This window comes from Cannabis sativa, chromosome 9 (assembly GCF_029168945.1).
Source record: "Cannabis sativa cultivar Pink pepper isolate KNU-18-1 chromosome 9, ASM2916894v1, whole genome shotgun sequence".
Classification (NCBI taxonomy): Eukaryota; Viridiplantae; Streptophyta; class Magnoliopsida; order Rosales; family Cannabaceae; genus Cannabis; species Cannabis sativa.
Genome location: NC_083609.1, coordinates 16312596 through 16327982, shown reverse-complemented (window position 1 = coordinate 16327982; position 15387 = coordinate 16312596). Strand labels below are relative to the sequence as shown.

General features: G+C 29.6%; 1 protein-coding gene across 1 annotated transcript; it reads left to right on the top strand.

Moving 5' to 3' along the window:
- The first annotated feature begins 3024 nt into the window (after positions 1–3024).
- LOC115724005 (uncharacterized) lies at positions 3025–15380 on the top strand. Its single transcript, XM_061104734.1, has 4 exons — positions 3025–3401; positions 4577–5284; positions 13204–13229; positions 15374–15380. Exons 1-4 carry the CDS (start codon positions 3114–3116, stop codon positions 15378–15380), a joined length of 1029 nt encoding a protein of 342 aa, XP_060960717.1. The 5' UTR covers positions 3025–3113.
- Positions 15381–15387: the final 7 nt, after the last annotated feature.

Sequence of the window (15387 nt, the reverse complement as noted above, 5' to 3'; positions counted from 1 at the left end):
TGAAAAAAATGGCAAAAACCGAATTTGTATGGGGCCCATTAAGTGGTCGGCCATATGTGGCACTTTTACTTTAATTTTATCATTATTTTTATTCCTAATAATTTAACCCTAACCCTATTGAAGATAGTATAAAAGAAAGGTTATGGTCTCATTATCCAACTAATGCCTCCAAAGCTAAAAACCTAGTTTTCTCTCTAGGTTTGATGAGACCTCTTCCTTTTCTTCTTCTTCAATTCGAAACACCATAGCCTCTTCTTCACAAACCAAAATTCAGCCATTAGTGATTGAGTACATACCCACACATAACAAGTTGGTCCTCAATCATAGTGTGTAAGACTGTGAAGAGTCCAAAATCAAGAGAAGGAGAATCGAGCTCAGATCTTGGTGATACTCTGCTATAGAAAGGATACAAGGGTTAGAGATCTGAGCGGAAGGAGTCATATAATTCTGCTGCAACCACTGTAAGGTCTCTGAAACTTTATATGTGTTTAAATTACATTGTTTTAGAAATTCATATAGGATGTTAAATAATATACATGGTAGTAAATCTAGATCCTGGTAAAATATAATCCAACAAATTTAACCAACCGACACAGAGTCTGACTAGGATCGTAGCTTATGACTGCCACGTGTGGAACGATAATAAGTGTAAAGAGACACATATATTTATAGAGGTTCGACCCCTTTTGTTTAGGTAATGACCTACTCTCCTTTTAGTTGTATTCACTCTTGAGATGATAATCAATAGATTACAGGCGAAGACCTTTTAATTTTTAGTTGGACTCCCTTCAGTATTACAACGAAGTTTGTAGGTGAAAAGTATGAAAAGAGAGAGGACTTATAACTATAAAGCTAATGAGCAAGATTACATGTATCGTGCTTAGGATTCAGAACGTGGTCCCTTTCATGAAGGGTAATGACCCTTTATATATTATTATGGTTTACAAGTTGTGCATAGAGATATCCCTGAAAAATAGGGAGGTTACAACATATATTTGAATTACAAAGCAAATCCCTAAAGACTAGGGTTATTATTTGTTGATGAAGAGTTCTTATCTTTGTGGGCAGTTTGAGTTGTCCGAAGTCCTAGGCATGTTGAAGGCGAGTTGAAAGACTTTTGAGAAAAACACAACTGCTCGTGTGTTTTTTACACCATTGGCCGGCCAGCGAGCCTTGCTGAAAGCTGCCCAGTGAATGGAAGCTGGCACTCCTGGCTGGCCACCTATAGGTCCAACCAGGACCATGTTGGCAGGTACATGGGTCTTTGTTGGCCTGTATGTATCGTGCATCATATTATTTCCAAGGATAAAAAGCTGTTCGGCACTAATCCTAGCAGGTTAGTGATGAGTTGTCTTCTACATATTTTTTTCTTTTTGTCATGTGGAAAAGCCACATCAGGTGGACCAAATTTGGAATAACAGTAATCTTTTATAGTGAATTTATGTCAAACTTTTCTATTTTTAGAAAATTTGACAATATATTGAATCGTTAATGTTATAAAAAAATTAAATCAATTGTGGTTTCTTTTTTTTAGCCAATTCTTTGTATTTATTCTGATCGTAACTTTAAATATTTGATAAAGTTTGAAAAAGAGAAATTTGAAATTGTACTCATTTAAACTAAAGGAAGGATTCTTGTAATATATAGCTCATGATTCTGTAGTTATATAATATGAAAATTAAGTCAATTTGAAGAATTTCATTAGGAAAGTTTGCTTGTGGGCTTAAGTGTCAAATATGCGTATGATGATTATAAATACTCATATTGAATACGTTATGATTTTTGTATCTCATATATTTAATATCTAGTGACAAAGAGTTTTTGTTGTGCAGATGTTAGTTTGTTCAACTATACTTATGTATTTAGTGTCTTTGTGTAATTGTCTTGAGTTTTCAAACAATTCTACAAGGAGGAGAACAAAGTGCAAACTTTCGCGAGAAGGTTCTTCATTTGGGAGAAGGTGGTTCAAGTCTTGGATTGGGAGAAAACAAGCACACTTCAAGTAGATCGAAGGGAGTTTGAATTCTCGAAAGCTCAACAAGATTCATTAGTTAGGGTGGAATACATCAAGCTTGCAGCATGAAATTAGAAAGAGTTTATTTATACATAAGTCAAAAACTTTATATTTTTGAAGTCTTACTAATAAATTTTATCTATCTTTAGGCATGACTATGTGGACTAGTAGCAATTTGCATGAATTGCTGATACTACATATAAAAACTTTGTTGCATTTTTTTTTCTGTACTTAAAAGTTTTATTGATTTATTGGTTTGTAGTTAAAGAGTGTTGGTGTGTAGTGACGAAAAATCTATTTGTGTACTAAATTTATTATTCTACATTTAATTAGTTAATTAATAAATTAATATGATAGTAATTATAAAATATAGAATTTCATTTATTATTATTACTTTTCAAAAAAAATAAAATAAAATAACAACTACAAGAACACGATCTTTTCTTGATTGTGAGAGGCAACTTTACAGTAATAATGAGATGATGGATTAGTTGAAATTTTGTCTAATAACACATACATGTATTGGCAATTAAGGTGAAACTAACCCGAGCAAGACTCGTATCTTCTTCTTCTCTTTTATTTAATTTTTTTATTATTATTTTATTTTTATCTCATTGTCTAGTAAATTACAAGTGAAACCTATTTTATATTGGAAAATTTACATTTGGAGCCTTTATTTTGATCTAATTTCCTTTTTTGCCGTGATCTATTATATTGGGTAAGTTTACCGTTTTTTATTACCGTTTTATATTTAATTAGCATTTATTGAGCCACGCGTTTCCCAAGTGACGTCAGACCATGTGTTGTCACTTCTTATCCATCATCCCACGTCTTGCATCTCACGCGCGTCAGGGGTATCACGTTTTTTGATATTCATGATAATTGCTCCCTATTTTGTAGACTTGTAAGTATACTGTCTAGTTAGAGGGAGGGAGCGGTTTATAGGGTTTTTTAGTGGGTTTCTTTTTTTTCAACTTCAGAAATTTCTAGTGTGGGTATTTTTCAGAGAGTTTTGAAATTCAAAATTTCTCTCTATTTAGTGTGGCAGTTTCATAGAGGGTTATTCATTTAAAACTTTCTCAAAAAAATCTGATTGTAAATGGTTAATACTCGTTCTTCCCTTTCTCCATCTGGTTCATCGAAGCTTCTTCTTGACAAGTTAAAAATGAAGAAAACGATTTCTGAAGATGACAATGAAGATCTTTCTGGTGGTTCTGAGGGCTCTGGTGATGTTTCTGTTAAGGAAGTGAAGAAGAAGCAATATAACCGTGGAAACAAGAAGGTTACTGACGATCGGCCTTTGAAAAAATTGAAACAAGTTGTTGAAAATGATGAGGACTTCTACGACAGTGATGATCTAGAAGTTGAGAACAATGAATCGATGAAGGTATGTGTTCTTATTTTTGTTTATTTTTCAGTTTTTTATTTACTTTTTATGAGATTTTTTGGATTAGGTATTCTTTATAACTTTTTCTATTATCGATTTAGGTTTTGTTGTTATTTTTTAATTTTTTTATTGATTTTTATTTTTCATTTTGGTAGTTGTTTCTTGTTTTCTGAGTAGGGTGACCCATATATATATATTTATATTTTGTTTTCATTTTAGGTTTGTTGTTTGAGATTCTTTTATTTCCTTTTCATATTCTTTGTTGATGCTATTTCATCTTCAATTTTTGGGCATATTCATTTGTTAATTTGATGTTGCATATGTATGAGTGGATTTTCTTTTCTTTTTCGTTTTTATCTGTTGGTGTTAATAGTGTTGTTTTGGTTTGTATATTTAAGTTTTAGTTTGTTTTTTTTTTTTTAATTTTTTTGTTTTTTTAGTTTTTTTTTTTTTGTTATTCAAGTTTATTTAGGTGTTTATTATGTTTATATTTTTTTTTGTATATGATTTAGTTTATTTTGTTTGTTATTATGTTATTGTATACTTTACTATTCCTACAGTTTCTTAATTCACACACTTACAAATTAAGCACAATACAGAAATGATTGGCATAGTTGTTGGGGAAATTGGTTCAGTCGTTTGTATTTTTGTTTATTTTTTTCAATTACACTTTTATTTGATGATATAATTAAGAGAGAGAGATTTGTTGTTATTGTTAAACTAACTAACCATTTAGATTTTAGAACACCTCTTTTTATTATTGTTATTGTTATTGTTAAACTAACTAACCTTTTTTATATACTTTACTATTTTCACGAGTAAACAGTAATGTTCTGTTTTTTTTTTTATTATTGTTGGTATGTCAACTGTTTTGTTTACATAGTTTTCTTTGTTATTTAGTTGTTGGGGACATTGGGTCCATTGTGTTTGTTTTTGTTTATTTTTCAATTACAAATGATTGCCGTTATTCTTAGGTGGTTAATATTTTTGTATATGATTTAGTTTAATTTTTTAATATTTATGTATTTTTGTATACTTTGCTATTTTCAGGAGTAAACAATAATGTTATGTTTTTTCATTATTGTTGGCATGTTGACTGTTTTGTTTACATAGTTTTGTTTATTTGTAATTTTTTATTTTAATTTTTTTATGTGATTACTATTTTAATTTTTTAGGAGTGGGAGTTATATTTCAAGCATGAGGATAGGGTTGGTGGAAGAATAATTTTTTTTCCTAACCATGAAAACAATGTTATTGCCATTATCAATAGTAAATTGACTCCTTCTCAAGCAAAGCTGTTTCGTGAGACATGTTTTGGACATTTTTTGGACATGAATCCAATTGCAATGCAAACTCAGTTGATTCACAGTGCTTTGCACAGGGAGGTACACCAGAAAAATCCTTATGAAATGTGGTTCAAATTTGGTTCTCAAAATTTCAGGTTTAGTTTGGCTGAGTTTGCTGTTGTGACTGGTTTATTATGTGTTGGTGATTCTGATATGAGTGGTTATGCAAAGAAGGAGAATGCATTTGTGGATAAGTATTTTAGTGATCAACAAGTAACAGTCAGTGCTGTGGAGGAGAGGTTTAGGTATAGTGATTTTAAGTTGGACGAATACGCTGTTAAGATGGCGGTGTTGTATTTCGTTTCTAATTGCTTGTTCACAAGCCCTAATTCCAAGAAGGTTCCTAATGAAATACTCAATATTGTTGGGATTGGTGATTATGAGAGTTTTCCTTGGGGAAAATTAGTTTTTAAGAAAACTTTACACAACTTGAGGATTGGTTTGAGGGGTGTACCAAAGAAAAAAACAGGGAAAGATATTGGTTCCAAGCATATTGATAAGCGTAAAGGGAAAGCAAAGGCTGCTGATAAAGAATCTGTTGGAAATTATTTTACCAGGATCTTAGATCTACTCACAAGTATGTTTATTAACATCCTAAATATGAACTTTCTAAAACGATGAAATAAACACATATAAAGTTTAAGAAACCTTACATTGGGTGCAGCGGAATATAATGACTCCTTCCGTTCAGATATCTAGCCCTTGATTCCTTTCTGTAGCAGAGCATTATCAATATCTGAACCTGGATCTCTTTCTCTGAATCTTTGATGCTGAAGCTCCTTTGCTGATGATCTTTCTTCACGATCTTCCTCACTATGATTGAGGTATCACTTGATGTGTGTGGGCACTACTCAAATCACTAAGGATTTCGAAATTCTAAGGAAGAAGAGAGAGAGTGGTCAGCTAAAGATAGGGAGAGAGAAGGCTCAGTTTTTCTGAATAGAAAAAGTCAGAAGAAAAGTGTAATTTTCCTGAAGCCTTCACTATCTATTTATAGCATTCCTACTAGGGTTAGATTTGAATTATATGGCATTAAAATAATGAAAAAATCAGTTTAAATTTCCTACAAAAGTGGCTGGCCCTAAACTTAGTGGATTGGGCCTTGCTTTTTGCAATTTTGCAATTTTAACACCTTTTGTATCTGATTTTCTCAAAAATGCCAATTTCCTAATTCAACCATTTAAATGCCAATTCTAACTATTTAATAACTATAAATAATTATTAAATAATATTGTCATTTATCATATTTATTAATTGAACCATACAAAGTATCATAATTAACAAATATGCCCCTATAAACTCTTTCTTTACAATTTCGCCCTTACTTAGTGAAAAATTCACAAATAGACATAGTCTAATTTGAGAATTATAATTGATTAATCAAAACCAATTACATGAGTCTTACAAGCAATATTATCTCAACTAGTGGGGGGACCATGGGTCTATATAACCGAGCTTCCAATAAGTAGATCAAGAATTTAACACTAAAATTCACTAACTTATTAATTCTTCGTTGAATCCACGCATAGAACTTAGAATTGCACTCTCAGTATATAGAATGCTCTATATGTTCCACCATATAGACACATCATTAGTTATCCATTGTTATAATCCTAATTTGATCAATGATCCTCTATATGAATGATCTACACTGTAAAGGGATTAAATTACCGTTACACCCTACAATGTATTTATTCCTTAAAACACTTGACCCCGTATAAATGATATTTCAGCTTATGTGAAATGAGTACTCCACCATTTATGTTCGTTTGGTCAAGCTCGAAGGAGATCATCCTTTGCTTACTATTCGCCAGATAGAAGCTATAGATTCCATGTTTATGATAGCGCTCCCACTCAATTGAACTACCGTGTTCCCAAAATGTACGTATCACCCTGACCTAAAAGTAGGCTTAACTAACAAATCAAAGAACACGAATAGCCTTTCAAGATTGAGCCTAATCATATCAGGATTAAGATCATTTGATCTAGGATCAACTAGGCGATATTGACTTGAATAGATATTACGGTAAGTTTAATAAATCTAAGTCAAAGTTCAATATCGGTCCCTTCCGATGCATACTCCATGCATCCAACCTGAGCTTTACTTTAACCAATGCTCAGGAAAGAACATAGCACTTCTCCAAATGCAAGTAAACTCTGTTGTAGATTATCATATCGGTAAAACCACATGTCGATAAATCTAGGAAACTTTATTCACATAGTCATGTTTACTTTCCAATGTGTTGACGGCACAATAAACAGGATCAAGTATGTGAAAAGGGTTTCAGATGAATTTATACATTATGTACATATAATCATGAAATAAATCATGTGAACCATGCAACATTAAATGTTATTTCTGATCTATATTAATAAGTAAATCTGATTATATTGAAATGAGTTTTATTTAGGGCATAAAACCCAACAAACTCCCACTTGCACTAATATAAAACAAAAAAGTGCGTTTCAAATAATCTCAACACCTTGATATACAAATCAAGTGTAGTAGTAGTAAACTCCTCGTAATAGGATCTGAAAGGTTGAATTAACCACAACCTTTTCTCCACTATTACTCTTCCTTAATCACAAAATCATTGATAATGTGAAATTCCTCTCTATATGTCTACTCTCTTGGGATACTGGATTCTATATCTTTGGCAACTACTTTTGGTTAATCAGGAAATTAACACTAATAGTTTAAGGCAATTTGGAATGATGCCAAAAATGTATAGAACTTTCCTTAGACTGAATAAGTACCTTTCCTGCAACCTTAACATTCAGTCCCTCTCTGGTAGACCTAGAGACTTCAGATAGGTTTTTACACTTCTCCAAAATCACTATTCCACCCCCAGAGTAATCACCATCTTATCAGAAATATTTACTAGCACATAGGCAAATTTCAAAATCTGATATGGTGTAGTCTAAGAGTTTTAAACACACCCTTATAGACTAACATATAGTTCCTCTTCTTTATCTTAGGATTTACTTGATTGTCTTCCAATGTTCTTCTCCTGGATCAATCTGATACCTACTCATTACTCCCACTCAACAGCAGGTGTCTGGTCTAAGGCATACAAAAGCATATCTAAGACCTCTCACTGTTGATGTAAGAAATTCTTTCATGGCTTTATCTTTTCTGGAATAGTTAAGACTTTTCCTTAGATAAATAAAATCTATACCTTAGAAGTTGTGAAGCTTCTATAGATTGCCATTAGAAAGAAAATGCTTCAGCATCTTACTAAAGTAAGTTGCTTGCATTAGAGTAAATAATTACCAGGTATACCACAAGCCATAGGTTTAGATAAACTCAAACCTATAATAGTAGGAACAGGAAGTTTGTTAAGTCCATTGAATAGACTTATAAACAAAATTTCCTTTTATGTCCTTGTAATAGAAAACTTTAGGTTATTCCATGTGAATGGATTAAACCATAGTTCTATTGGCTTTCTTCTTATTTTCTTATCTTGACAATCCATTACTTGTTTAAACTCACAATGGATTTTAATCACTAGTGTCTCCCAAGTCATAAGAAGGTGAGTTCCTAGAAACTCTCTCACTACGACAAGGTACCGTGAATTATGTCGAAGAAAACTAAATGGTATTAACCTCTTTGGTTGTGACAAGACAACAGAGGCAGTGGGATCATCATATATTATATAAGATGATAGAACACTTTTGGAATCAAGAATTAAATATCTCCTTTATTTTCTACTTGTTTTCAAACTTAGTCATTTTCTTAGAAAAGTAGTATTTGTTTGAACAAACACTTTCTTATCTATTGACAATGGGATGGTCCACCCCTAATCATTTAGAATAGCTAACAAACCATGGTTAACAGTTCTAGCTTTTCTTAAGATTTTGATTAGGTCATCCATGAATCTGGTAATGATTTACGTTAAGTATACAACCATTACATCATTCTGAAATTGTATTACCATAGAAGGAATTAGGCAACGACTAGTAACTAATCATCAATATGCAACTCGAAATTTCTGGGGAGGTAAGTTTGGATATAATTCAAAAATCAATTTAATGATCTTTGAACTGCATATCTACTAACTATTTCTCCACCCCTATCAGTTCGCAAGATCTTTAACCACATACCTTAATGGTGTTTAACCATTGCTAGAAATTAATGAAATTTTTCAAACATTTCAAATTTCTTTGCATAAGGTATAATCTAGAGTTATCGTTTTAAGAATACTACGAAAAACTCATATCCACCCCTGAATGTACATCCATCTGCGAATGAGATGAACTACTTTTAGTGGATATAGGCATATTAACTCTTTGCAGAGATTGATCTTGTCAAATCCATTATGAACAAGATACAAATGCCATAGATTAAAAAAAATGTGGTAGTGTCTATTGATGACATAGGTTTAGTTACATCAAAGAGTTCTTAGAATACTGCAAGTGGATCCTGGTCACAGAATACCTAACTCATATTCCATACAGTTTTAATCCATTAATAGAAGATGGATATAAACACTTGAGAAAGTGTAACTGTATTGTATTCTGGAATTAGAAATATAAGAAAATTTCTATTTGGAATCTAAAATTAAAGTCAAAGACTTAAATTTATACCAAATATAATGAGTAATTCTATCTTGGACCAGCACTACTAATATAACTCTAAGTCTAATTTGCCCATACAAGTAGGAGATTTCTAAGATTGAGGATTTATATCAATTGGGAATAGAATTTCGGGATTATAATCATAAGCGTCATTTAATTTCTTAAGAGAAAATATAGAATGACATGAAATGATTTATAGACCATTCATCCAATGATATGTTTTGAAGCTAATTCAAAATGAATAAGCTAAGAGGAATTAGGATAATTTCGTTTATAAATAAGAATCCAACGATGCTTCGATTAGCGAAAGTCAAAGTAATCTTATTTATACAATCTTCTTGTTTCATATCGTAAAAATACTAGTCTAAGGTGTCATCAATTGATGAACAGCTAGATGTCGCATATACAATATTTATCTTTCGAGATCTAACACTATTATGAATGTCTAATGGTGAAAATCCACTAGGGATTTATCTCATTAGATAAACAAGCCAAGTTAGACCAACAATGAAGATTCGAAATTAAACTACAACTTAATAACAGAAAATAACATGGTTCAATATAAATTCATACACAATTCAGAAATTATAAACATATAGCAAGTAGGAATGACAAGTGAAAATACTAAAACTTACAATCCTAAATAATTTCCAAGGTTTTCAACAAGGCGATATCGGTGTCCGTTTAGGCGAGAGTCAAAGCTACCATTCATTGAATAGAGTTGTCAGCTCGTCTAAAATGTTAAACATTCTAGCAACCTTTTATTCGATCAAGATTGGAATTCAGCGTTGTCCCGTTTAGGCGAGAGTCAAGGCAATTCTATCTTATGAGCTTCCACCATTGTTTCATAATTTGCAAGTCAAGTATGGTCGCCACCATTAGGGTGATCCATACCATACAAAACACTTACAAACTACTTATCATGCGAGGTTAAACGGTGCGAAATTGCTAATGAACGTTCCTCCATTAGGGAGGATTACTCACTAAAACAAACGCGGTGTAAAACCCACAATGGAGATCGAATGTCTTAATAATAAAGCTCATTATTTAAAAAAAAGTTGTATTTTCTTTTATTCTCTTTATTTATTCTATTTATTTTAAATATATATTTATTTAATTAAAATTTTCAATTTAGAATGAAAAATTCTAAATATAAATTTTAATTTAATATTTATAAATTTTACTTAGATGGATATGAAATAATATGAATTATTTCCATCTTAGTAATAATTTCCAATAAATATTTAGAAAAATATTCAATTTAAGTTGTTACAAAATTAATTTAAATTAATTTACAACTCAAATTTAATTTTCTATAAATATATATTGCATTTCGAAAAATTAAAGTATTTAAGAATACAATTTTCGAAAATGCATGTTAAAATAAAAAATTAATCCTGGAAAAATTATTCTAATTTAATGTTGGCCCAAAATTAATTAATAAAATTAATTTACAACAAAAAATATAATTTTCCTATTTAATTAAATATATAAGAAAAATTTCAAATATTTAAGTATGATGATGAAAATCAACTTAAATATTAATTTTCTATTTAATTAAATACACTAGAAAAATACTTCAAGCAAAAATATCATCTATCTAGATTTTCCTTTGACTAATTAATTCAATTTCTAATAATATACTTTAATTCAATTTATTTTAAATTAATCAATAAATGAAAAAATCATTGATTTAAGTTGATCCAAGAATTAATTAAAATAATTAATTTACAACTTAATCTATTTTTCAAGATAGAATTCGAAATTCTAGCATTTAAGAAATGCAATTTCGAAAATTGATTAATAAAATAAAGAAAAATATATATTTTAAAAATTATTTAAATTTAGTTGAAAAATTAAATTTCAACTAAAAATAATTTTCTATTTAATTAAATGTCATGAAAAAGAAATATTTAAGTATGATGATAAAATCAACTTAGATATTTAATTTTCAAATTAATTAAATGTATTAAATTCAAGAAATAAATAATTAAGTGTAGAGAAGGCTTAATAATTAATCTCTAGTTTAATACTAGGAAAAAATATACTTAAAATAAATTGTACCAAAATTAATTATTTAAATAATTAATTTCACAATGTATAATATTTTCCTATTTAATATTAGAAATAATAAGTAGTCTAGAAATAACTATCTAGAAAATATCTTATTTGACTAAGTATCTTTTCCACAAAATTTGAAAAAATATCTAATTTAAGTTGTATTAGAAAAAATCTAGAACTTAAATATTTTTCAAATTTAAATTTAATTAAATATCAAAAATTAAGTTGTAACCACTTAATTTGAAAATATTCCATTTTAAGTTAATATTCGAAAAGATATTAACTTAAAAAATATCTAAAGAATCTTAATAACCAATGCCTAAAATTCCTCAACTTAATTTTGAAATTTGAAATTCAAAAGATATTCAGATTTAAGTTGGTTAGTTGAAGATAACTAAATATCAACTTAAATAGGAATATTTAATGAAAAATTTAAATTAAGTTCCAGAAAGAATTTAGATGGTTATAATTCTATATTTAATTAAATACAAGAAAATACATATAGTTTAGCTTAGAATAAAAAATTCTTTAAACTATATTTTTCTTAAATTAATTTCAAAATAAATGAAATTAATTATGTTGCTAATTCAATTTTAATTAGGTTAAACTAGTTTAATTAACCTAGTACAGTCATTCAAATCGAGCAAATGGGCCTTCACAATTGGGGTGGTTTGTGTGAGGGGGTTCTGGGTTCAGTATGTCGTACCCACTTCTATGGCTCCCAACTCTCACACAAGGCCCAAAAGAGAGGAATTTAACCTTAATAAGAACAACTGTTATTAATTGAATAGGCCCAAAAACTAAATGGGCCTAAATAAATCCTATCAAGAACTATGATAATTTATTTTAGCAACATTAACCTATATGCATCTATAATAAAATTAAACACATAGGCTCACACAGGCACACTTTGGATGGGTCCTATCATGTTGCTAGGTCATACACAGATGAAAGAAGATTGTAAATTATACCTGTTACAAATTATTATCTTGACCAAGGGAGCCATCAGATCATTAGATCTGGCAAAAGGTAACCATGGCTATTTGCAATCAAGTAATAATAGGTTTTGAAAAACTTACACATAAGTTAAAACACATACTCCTGCAACAGGGTTAGCTGGACAGTTGGAAGTAGGATTTATTTAATTTTAAATAAATAATTTCGAATAAATAAATAATTAAATTAAAAAAAAATTAATATTCGAAAAATAATTTAAAAAAAAATTAATTTCGGAATTTAAAATTAAATTTCGAAAATAAAAAAAAATTAAAATTAAACCTACTTTTTATCTTATATCTATTTAAAATTACATGATTATAAATATCTATTTTAAATTTAAATAAGGTCAAAATATCTTAAAAAGATTTAAAAAAAATCTTAAAAGATAAGATATTTTTAAATATCTTAAAAGATAAGATATTTTAAAATATCTTAAAAGATTTTATAAATATCTTAAAAGATATTTTTAAAATATCTTAAATATCTTAAAAGATATTATAAATATCTTAAAAGATATTATAAATATCTAAAAAATCTGACCTTAAATTTTAAAAAAAATATAATCAAATTTAAAAATAAGATAGATTTTTAAGCAAAAAGATAAATACTAATTCTATTCGAATTCAAATTACACTAATATCTTGAATTAATTTAAAAAAAATAAATTAATTCAAAATGATAATTAGAATTGAATTAGGAATAGTAATAGTATATATACAAAACCATACAAAAATTGGAAGTTAATTCCATGAAAAAGTATGAAAAATTGAAGAAAAAGGAAAAAATCCGAAACTGTACGGACAGTTCTGCGATTGCAGAAAAATATCAACACAGCCCCGATTTTGTCAAATCTTCAAAAAATCATAACTAATTCAAATAAAATCCAAATTGAGTTCTGTAAAAGGCTAACTTGCTTAATTTTTTCCATACTATCCAATAAAAATAATTCCAGAATCGAAATCACAATTATTTTTTACGAAAATTTCACAAACATCAATCATTCATCAAATAACACTCAATACAACATGATACCATCCAAAGAACATACAAACAATCGTTTTAAAGTCCAAATTTCTTGCAAGTAAATCAATTACCATGGCTCTGAGGCCAGTTGTTGGAAATTATTTTACCAGGATCTTAGATCTACTCACAAGTATGTTTATTAACATCCTAAATATGAACTTTCTAAAACGATGAAATAAACACATATAAAGTTTAAGAAACCTTACATTGGGTGCAGCGGAATATAATGACTCCTTCCGTTCAGATATCTAGCCCTTGATTCCTTTCTGTAGCAGAGCATTATCAATATCTGAACCTGGATCTCTTTCTCTGAATCTTTGATGCTGAAGCTCCTTTGCTGATGATCTTTCTTCACGATCTTCCTCACTATGATTGAGGTATCACTTGATGTGTGTGGGCACTACTCAAATCACTAAGGATTTCGAAATTCTAAGGAAGAAGAGAGAGAGTGGTCAGCTAAAGATAGGGAGAGAGAAGGCTCAGTTTTTCTGAATAGAAAAAGTCAGAAGAAAAGTGTAATTTTCCTGAAGCCTTCACTATCTATTTATAGCATTCCTACTAGGGTTAGATTTGAATTATATGGCATTAAAATAATGAAAAAATCAGTTTAAATTTCCTACAAAAGTGGCTGGCCCTAAACTTAGTGGATTGGGCCTTGCTTTTTGCAATTTTGCAATTTTAACACCTTTTGTATCTGATTTTCTCAAAAATGCCAATTTCCTAATTCAACCATTTAAATGCCAATTCTAACTATTTAATAACTATAAATAATTATTAAATAATATTGTCATTTATCATATTTATTAATTGAACCATACAAAGTATCATAATTAACAAATATGCCCCTATAAACTCTTTCTTTACAATTTCGCCCTTACTTAGTGAAAAATTCACAAATAGACATAGTCTAATTTGAGAATTATAATTGATTAATCAAAACCAATTACATGAGTCTTACAAGCAATATTATCTCAACTAGTGGGGGGACCATGGGTCTATATAACCGAGCTTCCAATAAGTAGATCAAGAATTTAACACTAAAATTCACTAACTTATTAATTCTTCGTTGAATCCACGCATAGAACTTAGAATTGCACTCTCAGTATATAGAATGCTCTATATGTTCCACCATATAGACACATCATTAGTTATCCATTGTTATAATCCTAATTTGATCAATGATCCTCTATATGAATGATCTACACTGTAAAGGGATTAAATTACCGTTACACCCTACAATGTATTTATTCCTTAAAACACTTGACCCCGTATAAATGATATTTCAGCTTATGTGAAATGAGTACTCCACCATTTATGTTCGTTTGGTCAAGCTCGAAGGAGATCATCCTTTGCTTACTATTCGCCAGATAGAAGCTATAGATTCCATGTTTATGATAGCGCTCCCACTCAATTGAACTACCGTGTTCCCAAAATGTACGTATCACCCTGACCTAAAAGTAGGCTTAACTAACAAATCAAAGAACACGAATAGCCTTTCAAGATTGAGCCTAATCATATCAGGATTAAGATCATTTGATCTAGGATCAACTAGGCGATATTGACTTGAATAGATATTACGGTAAGTTTAATAAATCTAAGTCAAAGTTCAATATCGGTCCCTTCCGATGCATACTCCATGCATCCAACCTGAGCTTTACTTTAACCAATGCTCTGGAAAGAACATAGCACTTCTCCAAATGCAAGTAAACTCTGTTGTAGATTATCATATCAGTAAAACCCTGTGTCTGATAAATCTAGGAAACTTTATTCACATAGTCATGTTTACTTTCCAATGTGTTGACGGCACAATAAACAGGATCAAGTATGTGAAAAGGGTTTCGGATGAATTTATACATTATGTACATATAATCATGAAATAAATCATGTGAACCATGCAACATTAAATGTTATTTCTGATCTATATTAATAAGTAAATCTGATTATATTGAAATGAGTTTTATTTAGGGCATAAAACCCAA

What these genes read in the sequence shown, in the direction of transcription:
- LOC115724005 (XM_061104734.1), top strand. Translation starts at nt 3,114, where the DNA reads ATGGTTAATACTCGTTCTTCCCTTTCTCCATCTGGTTCATCGAAGCTT. An exon ending in AGAACAATGAATCGATGAAG is followed by an intron (nt 3,402 to 4,576) that starts GTATGTGTTCTT and finishes TTAATTTTTTAG; the next exon opens with GAGTGGGAGTTATATTTCAA. An exon ending in AGGCTGCTGATAAAGAATCT is followed by an intron (nt 5,285 to 13,203) that starts GTTGGAAATTAT and finishes CTGCGATTGCAG; the next exon opens with AAAAATATCAACACAGCCCC.